Source organism: Nipponia nippon, unplaced genomic scaffold (assembly GCF_047370975.1).
Source record: "Nipponia nippon isolate SJK-2023a ecotype South Korea unplaced genomic scaffold, ASM4737097v1 scaffold_11, whole genome shotgun sequence".
Lineage (NCBI taxonomy): Eukaryota > Metazoa > Chordata > Aves > Pelecaniformes > Threskiornithidae > Nipponia > Nipponia nippon.
The window spans coordinates 12,804,322-12,825,543 of NW_028262302.1; the positions used below are offsets into that span (position 1 = coordinate 12,804,322).

Consider the following 21,222-nt stretch of genomic DNA (forward strand, 5'->3'; position numbering starts at 1 on the left):
ATACTACACCTGCCCTTAACTAATATTAAGGTCAAATAAAGGCTTATTAGATTAATTCAGGTCACTAAGACGCGGCTGTTTTGCTGGCCTAGCAGCTTCGAGCGATACCACAGCTGCTTGCGCGCCCCTCGCCCCCCCCCCTGCGCACCTGGGAGGCCGGATGAGCCCCTCAGGCACCCGCGCGCCCGCTGCCCCTCCGGCTGCTCGCGCGCCCCGCCTCGGAAGGGGCGGCGCCCTTCAGGCCGCGGCGGCTGCGCCCGGCCCGGCCCGGCCCCGCCCCGCCCCACGGGGGCCCACTCGCGCGCCGCGCGCCCACGGCGGCGGCAGACCCCGCGCCGCCTCGCAACCCGCGCGCCGCCACCCGCTCCCGCGCGGCAAGCGCAGCGCCGGCGGCGATTGATTGGCTAAAATCGGGCGCGCGCCATTGGCTCGGGAGGCGGGGCGGGGCGGGGCTGCGCTGGGGGAAGGCGGGCCGCAGCCGTCTCTTCGTCTGAGGCTTCGGGCGTGCCGGCGGGGCGGTAGGGCTCGGGGGTGAGCTGCTGCCCGCCCGGAGCGGGAAGGGGCGGGCGCTGGCGGCTGGGGCGAGCGGCGGGGCAGCGAGCGGGGTTCCGGCGCGGGCGGCGGCTGCGGCGCGGAAGCGGCCGCCGGGGCCCTTGGCGCCGCGGCCCTTGGCGCCGAGGCCCTTGGCGCCGCGGCCCGCGCGCTGGCTCGCGCCCTCAGCCGGCGGCGGCCGCGGGGATGGCGCCTCCCCGGCCGCGGGCTCTGCGCTCCTCCCCGGGCGGCGTCGAAGCCGGCGGGAGCAGCGGTCCCGTCCGCGCGGCCCGCGGCGGCGGCCAGGCTTCCCGCCGCTCTCGGCTTACGGGAGAGGCGCGGCTGAGGGCCTCGCCAGCGGCGTGGGGGGCGGTGGAGGGAGGCTGTGGTCGCGGAGAGGCAGCCGGCAAGAGTGGCTCTAGGCGCTAGGGTCGGCATGAGCCATATTTGTGTGATGCCGATTACTCTTTTGACCTCTGAAATGCTTTCCTGTACGTGTCCCTAGGTTTTCCGTGTGCAGATTTCCACATGAGCTGCTTCCCACTCGATGGTTGCTCCCGTTGCACGTGTTTCTTTGTTTCCTGGGCACAGAAACGAATAAGCCGTGTGTGCTATGAAATTTTCCCGAGACTGAAGTTGCGTGGAGATTCTGCCGAAAGGCAAAGCCTCCCTAGTAATAAGCAAATGGAAAGTAGGAAGGAAAACGGGCTTGAGCGTAGCAAAAATACACAAATTTTTTGGTGTTTTGTTTTTTAATCCCTAGGAACATGCTTCAGGAAGGCGCACACGGAAAATGGACAGTATCTAGCAGTGATGAAAGTACTGAGGAAAATTCTGACAGTGAAAAACCCTCTACATCTTTGCTATCAGATGCTGCACGTGGCAGAACAAGCGAGCCACAATATCCATGCTCTGAAGCTAGGAAAGCTGCTCACAAGAGAAAAGCTTCTCCCTTGAAGCTCAGTGATAAAAAAACTTCTACAGAAATACCTCCAGCAGAAAAACAGAGAACTAGCCAAGAAGGCTTAGGCTGGTGTCTTTCTAGTAGTGATGAAGAGCCTGAAGATCAGGAAAAGCATGCCCACAAAGAAACGCTGAAAGAAGAAAAATGTGATGCACCCAAAGAACATCCTCTGAATCTTTGCAAAGATGATGAAATCTCAGAGAATCAGAAAGCAGAGGAGTATGATGAAACACTCAGTGAAACCCAAGATACCTGGGATTTGTTGAATGGAGGAAACCCTTTCAGGTTTTTTCTCACTAAAGTCAGAGGAATTGAACAGAGCTATAATTCTGGAGCCCTGCACATAAAAGGTAAACAGGTGACTTATACAGAAGTGGGCTTTTGGGAGACTTGTTTGCAAGAGAATACTTATCTTTAGTTTGTGGGTATTTTTAAATACAAATATCCCTCGGTGTAACTGAGGCTTCATATTCTAAATGTGCCAGTTTTACAAATTGGTTCTGTTATCTTTGCCTTTCTCTTTTAGAAGTATACGGTATAAAGCATTAATTTTCTGATACTGATTCTTTTGTAACTTCTAAGTTATGGTACACAAATCTAATGTGCATTTAGCCAAGGCAGCTCATATGGTGCTTCTTATTGCTGCTTTCTGTGTGAGTTAATCTGGGGGAATGCTGTGTAGTTGTAGTTTGATGTAAGGGGGAACAGCTCTGTGCACCTGTAAACATCCCCTCATTCAGAAATGAAATCACATACATTACAAGACTGAGTCAGAAACAAGCATTAATAAGAGATTTATGCACATAAATAGAGTAAAATGAGGCAGAAAAATTTTGTACTTCTTTGGAGGAGAGCAAATGACTGAAGACCTATACAATTAGGCTGTAACTTTTCCTCAACCTCATGTGCTCCCTATGAGCATTGATTATTGATGGCACCCTCGTGTCAAGAGACCTCACTTGCTTTACTGCTGGATGTCTTTATCTGCTTTGTGAATTCATTGTGGCTTTTGGCTTGTCCTCTCTTGGGACTAATTGTCCTGCTAGGGATTAGTTGAGCTGGTGGAAGGGCTGAGTCTTTGTTTAACCTACAAAACCAGATTTCTGTAGAGATAGGGCATGAAATACTTTGTCTATCCTAGAAGATATTTGTAGGATGTGTTTTCAAGTTGCTGCTGTGCTTGAGTTATTGAGGTTATAAATCCTCAGTTGGATTAGTTTTCTGCGTTGCCGTGAATGAACTAAGGATATGCATATCTTACAATTGGTCTGCAACAGTTAAGTCTTTAAGCATTAACTATGCCCTTGTTGCTTCTACTCTGCCACAGTTCTTCAAGCCACCTCTCTATAGGGGAGAGAATAGTTTGATGTCCCTTTCTCCATATGATCTTGGTCTTTCTTCTAATGAGTTTTTAAAATTTGTTTTCTGCTTTGAGGGAGGATTAATGCTTTTTGTAAACATAAGGGGAATCAGTGACTTGAATATTCAAACCAGTAAACTTAATTGTGAATGTCTCTGTTACGCCAAGTCTGTGAACAATCTGGCACTTGTGTAGTGGTAGTTATCAAACTGTTCAAGATGTGAAACGTGTGCTTGAACCTTTTTTTACTCAATTGTGCTTTAATGTTTTTAATAGATATTTTGTCTCCTCTTTTTGGGACTCTCATGTCTTCTGCCCAGGTGAGTTTTCTGTTTGCCAAATTGATTTCACTTAATTATTTCACTTTATTAACCTTAACTTGATAATCCATGTTTGTGCCATGTAGCCGATATTGGCAGGGAGCTCTGAATGTTTTCAACTGTACAACAATTTATTGAAATATAAAAATCATCCTATGTTCTGCTTAGAGTTCAGGCAATTATAAGATTGCTTTCTCTCTCCTGGGGAATGCATAATTGAAAAATATGTATTTCTGTGCACGTAAATTCATTTTTTTGAAAGAAAAAAGCTTTGCAATCTAGGAATGGTATTTTTGTTATTGCATAGAAGAGACATGACAGAAAGCATATGAAATTCAAAAAGACACCTGTTTTTAAAACATACTGTGTATGATGTAAGTGGTATTGAGTGATGACTTTACATAGAAAGTTTTTTTGCTGTAGTTCATTGTTCTGACAAACTCTGATTTTTCTATTTAACGAGTCTGTTTTCTTTTTTTATGTACAAGTTTAACTACTGTATAGATGTGGGATGGCTTGTAAGACAGTATCCACAGGAATTCAGGTATGTTTATTTTATGAAGATGAAATAATACAGTTTCCAAATTATTCTATTCATGCAAGTTGCTGTTATAACTGAATGATAAACACTTGTTTGCAGTTGGAAATTATTACCAATTGTGTATGTGTAGACTCTTTGTTTTCCTTGTACGCTTATTCCACAGTTGTAGTCCTCTATTGATTTCTTGCCTCTTTTGAAGACTGTTAAGTAGTCAGTGTTCAGTGTGGCTGGTTTCTGATTTTTATTAATTAACACTTAGGAGGTCCCATTGTGGGCCATGAGAACAATGCAGTAGATGACCTATAAAAATGGACAAATGCCATACAGTTTACTGAGCCAAGAGAAAGGAGGGAATGTAGAAAGGGCACAAGAAAACTATGTGAAAATGAGCAGGATGATACGTCATGGATGTGATACCATTGGAGGTGCTGGATATTGTCATGAAAGCCGTTCTTATGTTTGCTTGAAATTCCATTCTGATAATTGCAATATACTGCAGATGAAGTGAGCATGTGATGTACAGTTTTCTCTCCTTTTTTGTATTTTGCTGGAAATGCAGTAGAACGGAGTATTGGGAAGTGAACATGAAACTACTGCCAGAGTAGATGTAACCCTCTCCTTTTCCCTCTCATTCTTCCCATCTTCTCCATAAAGTAACAATGATTAAATTGTCTTAGATACACACTGTGTATATAAATACTTTTGAGAGCTTTTATCTGTCTGTTTCTTGCTATACAGACGAGTTCCCTACAAGATCTTGTATTATCAGTTTCTATTTTACTGTCTGATTTACTCCATGCTTCCTGTTTCCCTCCCCCCCATCCCCCCCAAAGTTTTCTAGTGTCTTTCTTTAGAGGTTTGTTGTGGTTTAACCCCAACTGGCCTCTAAGCACCACACAGCTGCTTGCTCGCTCCCCCCACCCCAGTGGGATGGGGGAGAGAATTGGAAGGGTGAAAGTCAGAGAACTTGTGGGTTGAGATAAGAACAGTTTAATAATTGAAGTAAAATGAAATAGAATAGTAGTAGTAGTAGTAATAATAATAATATAATAATACAATAATAATATACAAAGCAAGTGATACATGATACAGTTGCTCACCACCCACTTACCGATGCCCAGCCCATTCCCGAGCAGCGATCGCTGCCCCCCAGCCAGCTCCCCCCAGTTTATATACTGGGCATGACATCATATGGTATGGCATAGCCTTTTGGCCAGTCTGGGTCCGCCCGCCTGGCTGTGCCCCCTCCCAGCTTCTTGTGCACCTGGCAGAGCATGGGAAGCTGAAAAGCCCTTGACTGGTGTAAGCGCTGCTTAGCAACAGCTAAAACATCAGTGTGTTATCAGCATTATTCTCATAGTAAAACCAAAACACAGCACTATACCGGCTACTAGGAAGAAAAAATCAACTCTATCCCAGCTGAAACCAGGACAAGGTTCTATTGTAGTTACTGCTTTTTTGAGTTAGTTAAGGCATATAGATTTTAGTGCCATCTTCCTGCTGGGCTATCAGATCTAGGGGCCAGAAGTTATAGCTACATGAAGGAGTGGTTTAGACTAATTACTAATTCGCTTCATGTTTTAATAGTAATCTCCTTTTGTTTAAGGAAGAAGCCATTGTTGATAGTTCATGGCGAAAAGAGAGAATCCAAAGCTGAACTGCTTGCACAAGCACGCCCTTATGAGAACATTAGCTTTTGTCAGGTAATTAACATTTGTGTCATCCTTTGGTTGAAATTAAGCCACCTGTTCCACTCAAAAAAAATTTTTATGGATGAAGAGTGACACATCTTGTATGGGAAATCAAGAATTTATTGTTATCCTTTAAGGAATATACTTACCAGGACCATAGGAATGTGGTAGCTATGTTCCTGGTCTTCTGTGATTGTGGTAATCTGTCAGCTGCAAAAGGTTTGCACAGAACAGCTGCCCACAAAAATGTCATGGGGCTCACAGAAGAGCTGCACACCTTCTCCGCTGACATGTTGCACTCAAATTCTTGTAATGGCTGAAAAGGAGGCACTTCTTGTGTAAAGTGCAGAACTTAGTCCTAGTGTCACTGTAATCTTAAATCTCATCAAGAATTATTATTTGTCCAAGTATGTTTTACACAAGAAAATGCTGTTACAAATAGTCTCCATAATACTGTTTAAATTGCTGTGAGCACACTTCCTGGCATATGCCATTTTCTCTCTAATATTATGCTCAGTTTTCTGCTGTCCCTGAGTCATAGTTACTGGCTTCAGCCTTGGGAAGAGGTGTGATTATGGCAATTTGCCAGCATTTCAGGATTTTGCTGGGTGGAATATTGTTGATCTGGGGATATCTTACTCTTTGTTAGGAAGAGGATGATCTTGGAATTGTTCTTCCTTCTCAGGCAGTCTGGTAACCCTGAGCTTCCTAGAGATTGCTGTATTGATGCCAAGCATAGTGAGTTCTCAGGGCCAGGATTTCTGGGCTGCTGTGTGCTATACTAATCAGATGTTTGCGCTAAGTTGTGGAGTAGCAACAATTTTAGATGAAGATTTCAAATATGCTGACAACAAATTCATGTTTTTGCATATAACGTTTCCTTTTCACACACAACAAGAATTTGAATGTCATATGTCCCATATGATAAGCTTGTCAGTGTAGTTAATAGTAAGTAGCAGGGGAAAATGGCATTTGTGATGATTTTCCTATTTGGGTATACTGCTTCACATTCTTCTGGTAGTCTACATGCATTCCATTATGTTAGTACCCCAAAATGAAATGTAAGTATTTTAATCTTCTCCTCCATGCCCGTATTAACTAGACACAATGTTGGAGCCATCACTGACTAAAAGTATTTTCTTAACATCTGTAACTCGTGTTTCATTCTCTCCCTAGAAATTGTGCTGTAAATACTCTTTAATAAGAGTAGAGCACTGATAAAAAAGCGTTTCTGTCTGGCTTCTGTCCTTTTCTTTGCAATGTTAGCCATTAAACTGCTTGTAACAGTCATTGTCTGCTTCCGAATCACAGAATGGTTGAGGTTGGACGGGCCTCTGGAGGTTGTCAGCTCAAGCAGGGTCACTTGGAGCCGGTTGTCCAGGACAATGTCCAGATAGCTTTTGAATATCTCTAAGGAGGGAGACTCCACAACCGCTCTGGGAAACTCATGCCAGTGCTCAGTCACCCTCACTGTAAAAGAGTGTTTCCTGATGTTCAGAGGGAACCTCCTGTGTTTCAGTATGTGTCTATTGCTGCTGGTCCTGTCACTGGGCACCACTGAAAAGAGCCTGGCTCCCTCTCCTTTCCACGTTCCCTTCAGGTATTTGTACACAGTGGTCAGATCCCCTCTGAGCCTTCTCTTCTCCAGGCTGAATAGTCCCAGCTCTCTCAGCCTTTCCTCAGAGGAGAGATGCTCCAGTCTCTTTGTCGTTTTAGTGGCCCTTTGTTGGACTTTCTCCAGTATGTCTGTATCTCTCCTGTATGGGGGAGCCCAGAAATGGCCCCAGTACTGCAGGTGTGGCCTCACCAATGCTGAATAGAGGGGAAGGATCACCTCCCTCAGCCTGCTGGCAACGCTCCTCCTAGTGCAGCCCAGGACACTGTTAGTCATCGTTGCTGCAAGGGCATGTTGCTGGCTCCTGTTCAACTTGGTGTCCAGCAGGACCCTCAGGTCCTTTTCTGTAAGGCTGACTGTTTCTGAAAATAATGCTGGTAAGAGACTACAAATTCTGCTGGAGCAGCTCTAGCAAAGAGTTGCATTGCCATTTAAAGTCTAACTTCTAGAAATTAGAGAGTACGTTTAAAGGTGTTGAGGGGAAAAATAATGTATTTTGTGAGCTGTCCACTAGAGAGCAGTGAAATGAAACAAAATGAAGAAGCATCTCTCTTCATTTAACATTCTTGCATATAGAAATTTTTAATGATCAACTTTTATTTTTATAGGCTAAACTGGATATTGCATTTGGAACTCACCATACGTAAGTAACAGCTATAAAGCAGAAAGCTTCACTTCTAAAGATGATCACAGAGTTGGTACATGTGGTACCATAATTGGACTAGTAACTAGTGTCCAGTGTCTTAAAGCATTTATGGGATAGGAAGATAGGTTATTACTGTTTGTGAAAACATAATCCTGAAGGCCTAATGTATATTGATGAAATTTAAAAGTAGTATCTTTCATGTTCTATGTGTATCAGTTTCATTTATCTGCAAGTTATTTTAAAGCCATAAAACTGAGTTTCATAGAAATTGCTGAGTCTTAAAGAAAAAATTCCATAATAACTTTGTATTTATAGATGATAGGATTGTTCTAGTTTAAGGAAACAAATCAACCATTAGGTAGATACCAGATGTGCAAGTTAAACAAATGAAATCAGTGAACTGCAGGTCCTGGCTCTTAGCTCATGCCTTAATACCAAAACCGTAATGCAGACTTGATCAGTCGTTGATGAGTCAACATAACACTGATTTACTGCTTGGTTTTTGCAGTTAACATGGATGATCTAGAAATAAGTACTGAATTTTGGGGTCTTTTCAAAGAAAAACTTTTATTTGGTATTATAGAAGTGTCACAAAGGGCATTTTGTAGATTGCAAGTCGCAGATAAGAACAGATCTCATCTTATGTCTTGTAGCGAAGCTCTTTGGTTTCAGGGCACTGCAGTATTTTTTAACCAATTAATTCTTTTGTATAACTCATTTTATAAAACATGACATTATGTTGAAACGTTGATCTGAAATGTCCCGTTAAGGTACATCTGTGTTTCTGGTAGAAAGCATACTCTCCTCCTCATTGCCTGTTTGGAGGAGAATGTGCAAATAAAGGAAATAAATCAGCATTTTAAAAATGAGTCTTGCATCTCTCTCAGGTTTAGTGACGGACATAGAAGGAATTGAGGTTGTTTTTCAAATTGATAATTCTTAAAGCTTTAGTTTATTTTCACTTAAGCAGTTTAAACACCAGCTCTCAGCCTTTGTATGCTCAACTCTAAATTTTTTTTCTTCCACCACAGTTTGGGATAAATAAGTGATAGTGAAGTTAAATGCTAGAGTACTTTAACCCTATATTTTAAAGGGTTGTTCTAGGTGGTGTATCTCTGAATGCATGTTCCACTGCAGATGGAACATAACAAGTGGGTCGCAGACCAGTAAATTGGATCTTGGTGGGTAATGAAACAATTTTGTTCCAAGAGAAACTTAACAGATTTCACCCCATCAAATATAAAGACTTAAATTCATGTCATTCCTGTTGTATGATGCAAAACTTAAATTACACATCAGTGATTTTTTTGAGGTAGTAGTGTTTTGGTCAGTTATCACTTTTATATACCTTAATTTTGCACTTCATTTTGCTGTAAAATACTTATTTTACTGTCAACTCAATTTGTGTTTAGATCAAGGCATAACACAGATGTGGGGAACTGTTTTATAGTTAAGGGATCTTGCATATTGCATAAACTATGTAGTAAGCACAGGAAAACATGTGCAGGTACTTGAATGTTAGTTTTCTGAACTCTAAAAGCAGAAATTACTGAATAAATCATTGTCTAAATTTGACCCTGATGTGATTTGCGTAGCATTATCTTGCCATGGGACAGCAATGAAAATAAATGAAATTTCCTTACAGCTTTCATTCTGGAGCATTGGTTTCTATGGAAACCATCTTATCCTTCAGGGTCACATGGATATGCTGTCTTTACACAACTATTGAAAACTTGTATATGAAAATTTGAGCACTTATGTTACAAAGACACAGACATTTATTTTAAACGCAGTTACTAGTTGTTTTAAAACTCCTTTGCTGTAGCTTTCTCTATCTGCAAAGGAATAAGTTTGTGAAGGACATAGCAAATATCGAAAGGTGTTCTGCAATTATTCCTTTTTGCTTTGGGAAATCAGTTACATGAGATGTTAAGCTGTACTCTGGAATATATCGTATGATGCTGCTGACAAAATATATGAGGATAGTCTAATGACTGCGGTGGGAGTTTGGCATGCACATGGATTGAAGTCTTAAGTGTTTGCATTACATAGAATAAATCGTTTGAAAATAATTATCTTGGAGCATTTTAATGAATTGTTAATTTCTCTCCTACTCTCGGTGTACTTGAAACAGAGGAAGCGTTATATATTTTTTTTTTCAAGGAAAATGATGTTGTTGTCATACGAAGAAGGTCTTAGAGTTGTGATACATACATCCAATCTTATTGCTGAAGATTGGCACCAGAAGACTCAGGGGTAAGCAACAACCTCTAGCAGGTGTATGTTTACTTTAATACTGTCCGTAGGTATCTGCTGCTGCTGGAGACCGGATACTAGGTCAGATGATCCAGTGCTACAAGTCTTACACTCCTAAGATAGAGCTATCCTGCAAAAAAAAAAATCAAACCTAGAATGGTGGTAGCTGTCTAAGCCTTGACTCCACTTGCTTTCTACTGTAAACAAAATTATGTCCCGAGCTGGCTGTTACCTTAAACTCAGTCTGACTGATTTAAGATCGCTTACTCTGCCATGCTGTCTCTTTATGAAAAAACTACCTAGCTATAAAGTAGTCTTTATACAAATCTGAAGCAGCTGTTTAAAAATTATCTTAATACTGCAAGAATAATGTGAATGTGGAAATGTTCTGCTTCTGCTGTGGCTGTATCTAGAATGTAACCTGATAAATGCTGGGCACCATTGGTTCCTTAATACAGTAGATGACCCAGTATCCTTTCCTTGAAAGGAATTTTCTTCCCGTTTTTTTTGGTAGAAGTTTTTAAACTTAGCGGCCGGCTTGGGACATAGTTTTGTTTAGAGCACAAAAAATAGGACTAAGAGACGTGTTAATATAAGGCCTCTCAACCTCGTTTTCTTGGTTATTTTTATGGGAGCGTTTTTTAGTTAGATCTCCACAGTGACTCGGGGTGTAAGATTTCTTCATCAAACTAATTGAAAATAGCTTTTTGGAAGTTACTGTGATTCTCCCCCTCTAATCCACTCTCGTGAGACCCCACCTGGAGTTCTGTGTTCTGCTCTGGGGCCCCCCAACATAAGAAGGCTATGGACTTGTTGGAGCAAGTCTAGAGGAGGGCCACAAAGATGATCAGAGGGCTGGAGCACCTCTCCTGTGAAGACAGGCTGAAAGAGTTGGGATTGTTCAGCCTGGAGAAGAGAAGGCTCTGGGGAGACCTTATATCAGCCTTCCAGTACCTGAAGGGGGCCATCAGGAAAGCTGGAGAGGGACTTTTTACAAGGGCACGTAGTGATAGGACAAGGGGTGATGGCTTTAAACTGAAAGAGGGTAGATTTAGATTAATATAAGGAAGAAATTCTTCACTATGAGGGTGGTGAGGCACTGGCACAGGTTGCCCAGAGAAGTTGTGGATGCCCCCTCCCTGGAAGTGTTCAAGGCCAGGCTGGATGGGCCTTTGAGCAACCTGGTCTAGTGGAAGGTGTCCCTGCCCATGGCAGGGGGGTTGGAACCAGATGATCTTTAAGGTCCCTTCCGTTCTGTGATTCTGTCCCAAACCGTTCTGTGATTCTGTCACCTTGACATCCATTTTGCTGCCATTAAATATGGCAAGGTTTTGAGGCTTTTCACTTGTCTGAGGCAAGCTGTCATAAGGGTTTTTGAGTGGCAAAAATATAACTGCTGATTTTTTTGCCTTTAAATCTTTTACTTAGGGATGGCTTTAGTATCTTTTGGCAGTTAGCTTTTCAGAAAGCCAAGAAGGCATGAAAATATCTATTTGGGATGCTTAACAAGTTGCCAAACGTGAAAAACATTTTTCTTTTTAGCTTTGCACACCACAATAATACACAGTATCACCAATATGATGGTTCACTGGCTTCTCTGTTTTATAGGCTTCTAAATTACAAAGGATAGTATCAATGTTGTAAAGTTGATAATGCAGAACCTTTGGTTTCCATGGCTACAGTAATGTGTGACTGGAAAGAAATGCTAGATGTTTTCCCTGCGTAGTGCCCACCCTATTTTATTCTGATGGAAGCTCTGAAGAGGCAAGCTATCGTTGTGGGCTACTCTTCATACTATGCAGAACTTTCAGGCACCTTAACTGCTGTCTTTCTGTACCATTACACAAACTAGTAGCTTAGAACGCGTTGCAGTGTTCTAGTCATACAGAAAATGTTGATGAAAGTACGACTGGTTGGTAAGTCTGAGCCTGACTGGTTTAACAGTGATGAAAGCTGTAAACGTATGCATGGATAAATATGTTAAGATTGTTTTCATTTGAAAGTATTAGTTTTATGGTATTGAGTATAAGACTTGACGATTCTGTAATTGTAAAATAAAGGCAAGTCACTTTATGGTTAGTATCACAATAAATCTGTCTAGTGTTCATTTAGGACCTTTAGACGTGCTTTAATCACTTACTAAAACCATGTGTTAATGTCTGCTGTCCTTGTTTTTGTGGCTTGCTTTTTAGAATATGGCTAAGCCCTTTATATCCAAGGCTACCTCAGGGATCAAGTGATTCTGCTGGTGAATCGGAAACTAATTTTAAATCTGACCTAATAAGTTACTTGATGGCTTACAATTCTCCTGCGCTTAAGGAATGGATAGATCTGATTCAAGAACATGATTTATCAGAGACCAGGTATATGCTATCTTGTGTTTATAGTAACTTGCATGCTTTTTTCCCAAAAAAATTAAACATCTCTGTTAGGATCTACTAGACCATGGGTTTATATTGTAACCTTACCTTGTTTCAGATGTAAGTGTTCCAACATGAGTCTAACTTTAGGCAGTTTTTTAAATCTATCTTATGCAAATTATGGTGAATTGACCAACTTTTAGTTTTATGAACGTACATTTGAAAGGAATGAAAGGTGCATTAGCAGGAACTTGACAGAAGGTAGCTGTAAGTAATAGGGACTCAAGAGTTTCGTTTAAGTCAGTCTGGCTTAAATATTTGCTCCAGTAGAATTACCAGTGGGGAAAAAACTGAGTTGTATTTGGTTTGTCATGTAAGAGAGATCATATAAGCAGAGGTTATTGTAATGGGGATTTTATTAAGAACAGGCTTCTGTACTTTTAAGGCAAAGTTCAATCCGTATATGAATGTATAGAATTTTGCCTGTTGCAGGCATAGATCTTGTCTGGTAGGCAATGCTATGTCAAGCAATAATATACTTTGTCTTGAAACAGTTTTCTCTAATACCACATTGCTGATATTACTTAAAATAATTCAGGATGCTTAATTCTAATAGCTACATCCCACATTTCCACTGAAATATATTTACTTCAGAAAGCGTAAATCTTCTTGGCTGCTTAATAGCAGTTTTATAAGCTGGCAAAATTTGTTGAAAAGCTAAGAAAGATCATAAACTGTGGTGGAAATAGAGACTGAAACCTTGTCTAGTTTAATGTATAAAATCAATTATGTGCTTTTTTTCTTTACACGGAGTCTTACAAGAGCGGAGGGGGAAGCAGGGAAAGTATGTACCTTAAGGTCAGGTGAGATAACAGCCTGAGCTGCTGTTCTTATTCACTTGGTCATCTGCGTGAGCTTGGACAGGTTGGCTGAGCCCTAGCTGATGTGAGTTTATGCATAGGTTAGGGAGGAGTCACTTGTTGGGATAAGGATCAGTTCTTTGCCATATAAAATATGTAGGGAACATTCATTCATGGATAAAGTTAGGCATGAGATGCAGTAAAGAACAGCTGCTTAAACCATCTGTTTGTTGTGATGCTGGGCAAGTCTCTTTGTTTTCAGGGCAAAGTCAAACAAGTTACTAAACTACTATTAGGAAGACAGTTGAAAAGGTTGTACTTTGCATCTGAGCTATAAGGTGCCCAAATTAAATCTCGTACCTGAATCTGCTGATTTGGATGTAGCAATAGATTGGTTCTACTCAAAATTACATGCCCAATTCTGTGCCAAACGAGCTGTTTGCATTTATTGCTAATCATCTGTTTTCTCCATTTCTGTACACAGAAATAGATGCAGTCCCTGTCTATGCTATAGAACAGCCTGGTGGTGTGTGACAGCTGTTTAGGATGCTAATAATAAATTATACAGCTGAAAATCCACTTTTCTTTATGTTGTAAATCTTAAGTGTAAAAGATATAAAAGTGTAAAATATTTCTGGTTGCACTTCTATGTTCAACCTCGCTGATAGGTTTTACTTAAATACCTTAATACTTTACAAACCAAAACACTCCCGAGCTGCAAATAACTTGGTGTTTTTTTCTTTCTATAGAGTGTATCTGCTTGGTTCTACCCCTGGACGATATCAAGGTAGTGATAAAGAAAAGTGGGGTCATCTTAGGCTCAGAAAGGTACTAAACTGTAACCTTTTTTGTTAATATCCTTTTAACTGTAAGTATAATTTTGAAGAGCATTCTTTAGTTCCTTTCAATTTTTCCAGCTATGATCAGCAATGTTTTAATATGTTGTTACAGTTTAAGTTAGCAATAACATAAGCTTGCAACTTATGACAGTACAGACTGCACATAATATTCCTGAGTAATATTACCATGGTCAGCTTATGGTCTGAATTGTCGTGTGCTTACAGATATCTGAGGAGGTGCCATCACTCAGTGACTTTGTCTGCTCTTGGTGTTTCTAACAAGTGTGACGCTATCAAAATCCAGTCTTCTGTGGCTGGGAACCAAATAAAGCCTTTTTCAAAGGCACTCACTGAGGAAAGATGTGTTGGTACAGGCTTGCCTGCACATAGAGAACAGGCTTATTTTATTTACTTAAATGTTAAGGGCTATTACGGTTTCTTTTTCCCTAATGGCCTGGCAAAAAAACCATCAAATTAAAAACTGGTTTGCACATAGCTGATGTCATCTGTCCAGTGAGGTTTTTAGTTTTGCTCTACTACATTTCTAAGATCTTGATTTTCTTTTTAATTATATTTCTAATCAACTGAATAATTAAGAACAAGGATTTTTTTTTTTCACACCAGTACCCTGCCACCCCCACTCCCCCTCACCTCCCCCCTGCATTATTTAGATAAGCCATAATGGTAAATCTTCATACAAGATTACATATCTCAAGTTCATAGGGCCCCTTCTTTTTCAGTATTTATTTAGAATCGGGTAAGGTATTTCATGTCATCTGTTAAATGCCTCTCATAATTGGGGAATTGTTAACCTGCATCTCCTGCTGAAGTGGCATTATTTAAAATTCCATCGTGAATTTTACATGGAATTCTAATGCTGTCCATGGCAAACTTCAGTGACATACAAAAAGTCTATTTATCACATTGCTTTTCAACACAGGGTTTTTCTCTTAGACCTCCCCTTGCTTGTAAAGAGCTTGCCCTTTCTGATGTATGTTGTCTGCATGTTTCTTTGCCTAGTAAGACACTGAATGAAAACAAAATAACACAGAAAAAGTCTGTAAAGGATAAAGATGGTCTTGTGGCAAATGTTTCTGTGATTAAAAAGATTAAATTTTTTTTAGCAACAATACAGATAGACCTGGTGACATTACACTGATGACTGAAGCCATTTAGTTACAGGCCCTCTCGGGGGGGGGGGAGCCGCTACATACAATTTAATATGTGCCTATATCCATCTGTTTTTAATGTGACTTTAAATTTTATTCACATCTAAAGAACTCCTCTAAAAGTATTATTTCAATTTTCTCTTCAATTGTTCTCTTTTCCCCTCTTATTCTGGGCTTCTATTGTAGCTGAGGCTTTAGGATATGAGAGGAATTTTATGGCCAACAACCATCAAATATAAAAAGATTTAGTTGTTTAATTTACTGTGACTTCTGAAGCTAATGTTTCATGTTTTTAGGAAGAGCTGCTAGCATTCTTTTTACCCATTATTTAGTGGTTGGCTTTGGTGCTTTTGGATGAAACTTGTGATGTTTGATCTTCTCTTGAAGGAACAGCGGGTTTATTTGGAGAGCCTGATGACTTTTTTAACTGCGAAGTTAAATAATAGTATGAATGCTGATATCTTTTTGTTGTCAGAAATGAATTATAGAGGATTTATTATATCAGAAGTGATATCAAACCCCTAATTCAGGTTTTCTTTGCCTGTTGAAGTCTGGTAACAATGTTTTAATTTCCCTCACTAGCTTTTGAAAGAGCACGCTTCATCAATACCAGCACGGGAATCCTGGCCTGTTGTTGGTCAGTTCTCAAGCATTGGTTCAATGGGAGCTGATGGGTCCAAATGGCTGTGCTCAGAGTTCCAGGAGAGCCTGGTGGCTGCAGGCAGCAGTGTGACAACTCTCCTTAAATGTGATGTTCCAATTCATTTGGTATGTCTTTTAGATGCTAGTGACCTTTATTTAATATTTATTAATTTATTGTTTAAATCTTAGTCATTGGTTTGCTTTTAACTTTTGGAAGACAGTAATGTAGTTTTCATCCTGAAATCATAAGGATGCTGCTTAATGACACTCGCTTGTGTATGGTATAGTATAAAAAATTACTGTAATTTCCATCTGTGTGACACTGGAGTGTATATATAATCTAATCAAAATTATATTCTCATTCTATAGCTTGTCTTAGCCATTGAGTTTTGTAGATGCAGCTGTTTCTGCTATTGAGATATAACTGAATCCTGAGTGACTAATACCTAAATCAAATTCTTTTCTGTCCTGGTTATTTTGGTCAGGTTATTAGCACAGTTAAGGGAAGGAGCAGGAACAAGTTTGTGACAGGAGCTTGTTAAATCGAGGGCAAAATGCTGTCAAATTATGCCATTACTGTGTACTAATTGCCCCTGCATACTTGTATTTGAGACATGAGTCTAAAATCTCATAAAGTAATACTAAGAGCTTACCTTGACCACCGTGGAAGCGGTTGAAGCAGGGTTGTCTGAGTCTTGCTAGCTAATTTTGGTAAGCTCTGTAAGAGAGGTAAAAATACGTTTGTTACTGGCACATGACTGGTTTTAAGCTGCGGTGTAATTTTATTAATTCCGAAAAATGAAGTTTTTAATATGTTTTTTTCTCAAGTAAGTTTTCTTTAAGGTAATTTTTGTTTGACAGCTTGTGTATTTAGAGCTGCATTATTAAAGTTACTTTTCCTTCCCCCTCCCCCCCCGAAGGTTTATCCTACTGTGAACAATGTGAGACAAAGTCTGGAAGGCTATCCCGGTAAGCAGATGAACCCCTGTTTATTAGCTTTTTGTGGTCATAATGTCCCGCAAAATCACTTCAGTGGTTGATGTTGAGTGAGCCTGAAGTTGTCATCTTGCTGAGCCCTTGGTAGAATAGGTGGCAGTAGAATCCTTTTATTACTGTTACTGGAGCTCTGATTCCAGCTCTCCTATTGTGATTGAATAGAAGAAGCTTTGTGGGCATTGGTATATAATGTTTAAGTCTGTGTAGCCATGTTCATATGTCACTGTATAGGAAAAAACAGGTCTTGCCCACTGTTCTAACTCCAGTCATATTTTCACTTTGGCAGAAAATTCAGCTTTGAGTGTGCCAAGTTCTCCTTGTGTTTTCTTTGCAATGTCATCCTGCACATCAGATACAATGGAGAATAAGAGTTTCACTACTCATTAGTCATTTTATTAATATTGTAATATGTAATTGTTCTGTTCAGTCTTCCCGTGTTTGTGTTCCTGAAGTCAGTATATTTGTATAGAAAGCATAGCCCCAGCCAGCCTGAAAGAGCGAGCACTTATGTGGGTTACACCCGTGCATGCTAAGGGAGCTGGCTGATGTCTGTGCGAGGCTATTGATTAGTCTTCAAAAGGTCAAGGCAATTGAAAGAGCTTCATGAGGACTGAAAGAAAGGAATTCTTTCCTGTCTTCAGGAAGGATAAGAAGGAGGATCTGGGGAACTATAGGCCTGTCAGCCTCACCTTGATCCTTGGGATGATGATGGAACAAAGAATCCTGGAAACTATTTCCAAACATATGATGGACAAAAGGTGATAGGGAGTAGTCAGCATGGATTTATAAAGGAGAAATTATGCTTAATTAACCTGATGTCCTTCTGTGACAAGATGACTGGCTCAATGAATGAGAGGAGTACACTCGATGTTGTTTATCTTAACTTTAATAAGGCTTTCAACACAGTCTCCTGAAACACCATTACAGACAACCTGATGAAGTACAGGCTGGATGAGGGGCCAGTGGGGCGGACTGGAAACAGGCTGAACCGTCAGGCCTCAGTGGTTGTGATCAGTGGCACGAAGGCCAGCTGGAGGTCAGCCATTAGTGGTGGTGTGTGCCAAGCATCGATACTGGGGCCACGTGTTTAATATCTTCATTAATGCCCTGGATGGCAGGGCAGAGTATGCCCTCAGTGAGTTTGCAAATGATACAAACTCAGGAGGAGTGGTTGATGTATCAGATGATTGTGCTGCTATTCAGAGGGACTATACAGGCTGGAGAAATGGGCTGGCAGGAACCTAATGCAGTTCAACAGAGGGCAATGCAAAGTGGTGTGCTGGGGCAAGAATAACCCCAGGCACCAGTACACACTGGGGGTTGACCAGGGGAAAGCAGCTTTCCAGAAAGACCTGCAAGTGCTGGTGGTCACTAAGCTGAAGATGAGCCAGCAATGCACTCTTGTGGCAAGAAGGCCAACAGCATCCTAGGCTGCATTAAGAAGCATGTTGCCGGCAGGCTGAGGGAGGTGACCTGTCCCCTCTATTTTGCACTGGTGAGACCACCTCTGGAGTGCTGTGTTCAGTTGTTGGCTTCCATGGTTACATGTCTGTTACAGGACAGACATGGACATACTGAACTAAGTCCAGCAAAAGGCCACAAAGACAAATAAGGGATTGGAGCACCTGTCATACAAGGAGAGGCTGAGAGAGCTGGAGAAGACAACTTTCCTGGGAGATCTTATCAATGTGTATAAATACCTGATGGGAGGATGCAAAGTAGAGGCAGATTCTTTGCATGGTGACCAGTGAAAGAACAAGAGGCAATGGACATAAATTGAGATACAGGAGATTCCAGTGTACCCTTACAGCAAAAATGTTTTCTGATGTTTAAATGGAACAGGTTGCTCAGAGAGGTTGTAGAGTTTCTGTTCTTGGAGATACTCAAAACCTGACAGGATACTGTACTGAGCAGTGTGCTCTGTTTGACCCTGCTTTGAGCAGGGTGTTATTCTAGATGATCTCCAGAGGGTGTTTCCAACTTCAATGATTCAGTGATTCTTTGGCATTGCTGAATCCATAAACGTGTTCCTGTTCCAAGCTGGATACCTATGCTCCCACGTAGTATGAAGTAGAGTAGCTGTTGAGCTCTTCTAACAGTTGGTGCAATTTGAACACAGGACTAGCAGGAATGCTTTCAACTCTCGCTTTCCTCTGAATTGAGCAGTGTTTGGACATATGTAGAAACTGCAGCCAGTGAGTTTATAGGTATCTGTGGTTCTCACAAGTAAATCAGGGTCTTTTGAAATACTTCTGCTTGTCTACAGCATTTATTTAGTAAAGTTTATACTCTTGAAAGTCAGAGATGCAATCTGCGCAATGACTTCTGTCATTTCTTTTGTATTCTGAAATAACTTTGTGCAAATGAACAGCTCCGTGGACTCCTGCAGTTAGTGCATCCCTGAGAGTAGTAAAGCTTTTGTAACAGGTCCTTACGGTGTCTTCTAGAACAGGTTGAATGCAGTAGGTTTTGCATCATGTTTCTAATACACAACACTAATATAACTCAGTATTGTATGGCTGATTCTTCTTTGTTAAATTAATTTCAAAAAATCACAATATGCATTAGCCAAAGACCAAATCAATACAAATACAATTTCATCAGAGAAGTTTTTGCTCTTTAAAATAATATTGTTTGGTGGTGGGGTGGTGGTGTTGCTGTTTTTTTTTTCCTGAAAGCTGCTTGTTTTATTCCCTCTAGCTTGTATGGGTAATGATTCTAATCTGTTGATATCGAGTGGTATCATAACAAAAAATTACCCTGTCTTCTAAGAGGACTGAATTCTATAGCCTGTATACTGTTTCTCTTTTTCCTAGTGTAAATCTGCTATGTAGTCTTTAACAACTTGCTAAATTATAAGAATGAAAAAAACCCAAACATATATACCATCTTATACTACTGGAGCATTTAACCATTTTCTGAAAATAAGTCATGAGGATAGTAGAGATAACTTATTCCCCAAGAGGCTTGCTGCTTTTAGAATGTCTTTCAAAAAACAAATGTACATGTTCTATTTTTTTTTTTCCTTAAGCTGGTGGCTCACTTCCATACAGTATACAGACAGCACAGAAACAGCTGTGGTTGCATTCCTATTTTCAGTAAGTAGAACTCAATTCTTTGGGTTTTTTTGTTTTTTTTTTTTTTCTTAGACTGTATGTTTAAACTTACAATGTTGTAATGTTTGAGTGTTAAAAGCAAATTAAGGGGAAGTGGTCAGAAACATGATATTCTTAAACTCCTTAAAAAAAAAAAAAGCCTTTAGTTCTTTACCTGCTGGCCTTATCTCCAAACATAGTCAAAACATGCTATTTACCTGTAAAAATTATATGGGATACTGTTGCTAATGGAGGACACTATCAGATTTTAGATTCTATAAACTTCTATTTAAACTGTCCTTCTCTGAACTGGAATAATGTTACTCCTCTTTTTTTTTTTAAAGTTGTATTTTTCTTTCCCACTTGTGCCTCAGCATTAACAGGATTTCAACTGAGCCACAACAGTGTTAGGAAGGCTTTTTTTGTTTGTTTGTTTTCGAGTGCAGCAGTCCTCCTGCAAAAATTCTCAGTCCCTTTTGGTAATATCTTTTGTTAAAGGTGCCTGATGTTTTCCATTAAGAACTTCTATTTTCACTTGCTACTAATATTGCCAAATTCTAACAGTCTAACACATTCCGTGCCAGATGTCTCCCTCAGGCTGGATCTTTAAAAACTTAAGCGTGTTTTGAGAACAGTCGGAAAAGTTGTTTTGCGCAGATCAACAAAAAAATTAAATCCGGTAACCTCTTACAAGACCACAGCTCCCCATTCCATTCACCAGTAACTTTTAACTCTTCCAGGTGGAAGTTGTGGTGGTAAGATACTTTAAGTAAGAGTTCGTAAAGTTGTGTATGTATTCAGAGGGCTGAGAATACAATTGCTAGTTGCAGAGAGCATCCTCCATTCTGGAGTGAACGTGATTGCTGCTGTGAGCCTTGCTGGTCAATGTCCACGGAATGGAACTGGAACACAAAGCTTGTGAGGCTTTGTCTCTCCTGCCTTTGAAGTGTGCCCTCTGAGCACATTCAGCAAAGGAAGAAAGCTACAAACACCTTCAAGACTTCAAAGTTGTTCAGTCATGATTCAGAAAGTGAGGAGGTCATAAAACTGGGGGTGTTTGTGCAGCCTTAATTCAGGTTTCTATAAGCATATATCTCATGAGAATCTTATTGGAAAAAAAAGTAACCTTTTTTCCAGTTAGTCTCTTAGTGCACAGAACATTACTTGATAATGAGACCATTCATTTTTTTTAATTCCTGTTTAATGAGAAAACACCCACATATGTGTCTCATTGGGCATATCAGGGTCCTGCTCTGGCAATAAAAGGGCTGTTTTAAATTCATCTGTCGAATTGGTTGCAGATGACAAGTGGCCCTGCAGTTGCTCTGTAGTGACTA

General features: G+C 40.6%; 1 protein-coding gene across 3 annotated transcripts in view; it reads left to right on the forward strand.

The window, feature by feature from the left end:
* Nucleotides 1-277: 277 nt before the first annotated feature.
* Nucleotides 278-21,222, forward strand: part of TDP1 (tyrosyl-DNA phosphodiesterase 1) — a 52,535-nt gene continuing 31,590 nt past the window's right edge. Inside the window, exons 1-12 of one of the 3 annotated variants that reach the window (XM_087747494.1) lie at nucleotides 278-518; nucleotides 1,295-1,845; nucleotides 3,132-3,175; nucleotides 3,664-3,719; nucleotides 5,323-5,419; nucleotides 7,631-7,665; nucleotides 9,832-9,924; nucleotides 12,117-12,287; nucleotides 13,894-13,972; nucleotides 15,735-15,920; nucleotides 16,715-16,763; nucleotides 19,822-19,888. In XM_087747494.1, the coding sequence (XP_087603620.1) occupies nucleotides 1,299-1,845; nucleotides 3,132-3,175; nucleotides 3,664-3,719; nucleotides 5,323-5,419; nucleotides 7,631-7,665; nucleotides 9,832-9,924; nucleotides 12,117-12,287; nucleotides 13,894-13,972; nucleotides 15,735-15,920; nucleotides 16,715-16,763; nucleotides 19,822-19,888 (1,424 nt within the window). In that variant the 5' untranslated portion in view covers nucleotides 278-518; nucleotides 1,295-1,298. Of the gene's footprint in view, nucleotides 532-1,002; nucleotides 1,023-1,294; nucleotides 1,846-3,131; nucleotides 3,176-3,663; nucleotides 3,720-5,322; nucleotides 5,420-7,630; nucleotides 7,666-9,831; nucleotides 9,925-12,116; nucleotides 12,288-13,893; nucleotides 13,973-15,734; nucleotides 15,921-16,714; nucleotides 16,764-19,821; nucleotides 19,889-21,222 lie in introns of those variants that run through there. The other 2 variants (XM_087747493.1, XM_087747495.1) reach the window with 2 other exon arrangements.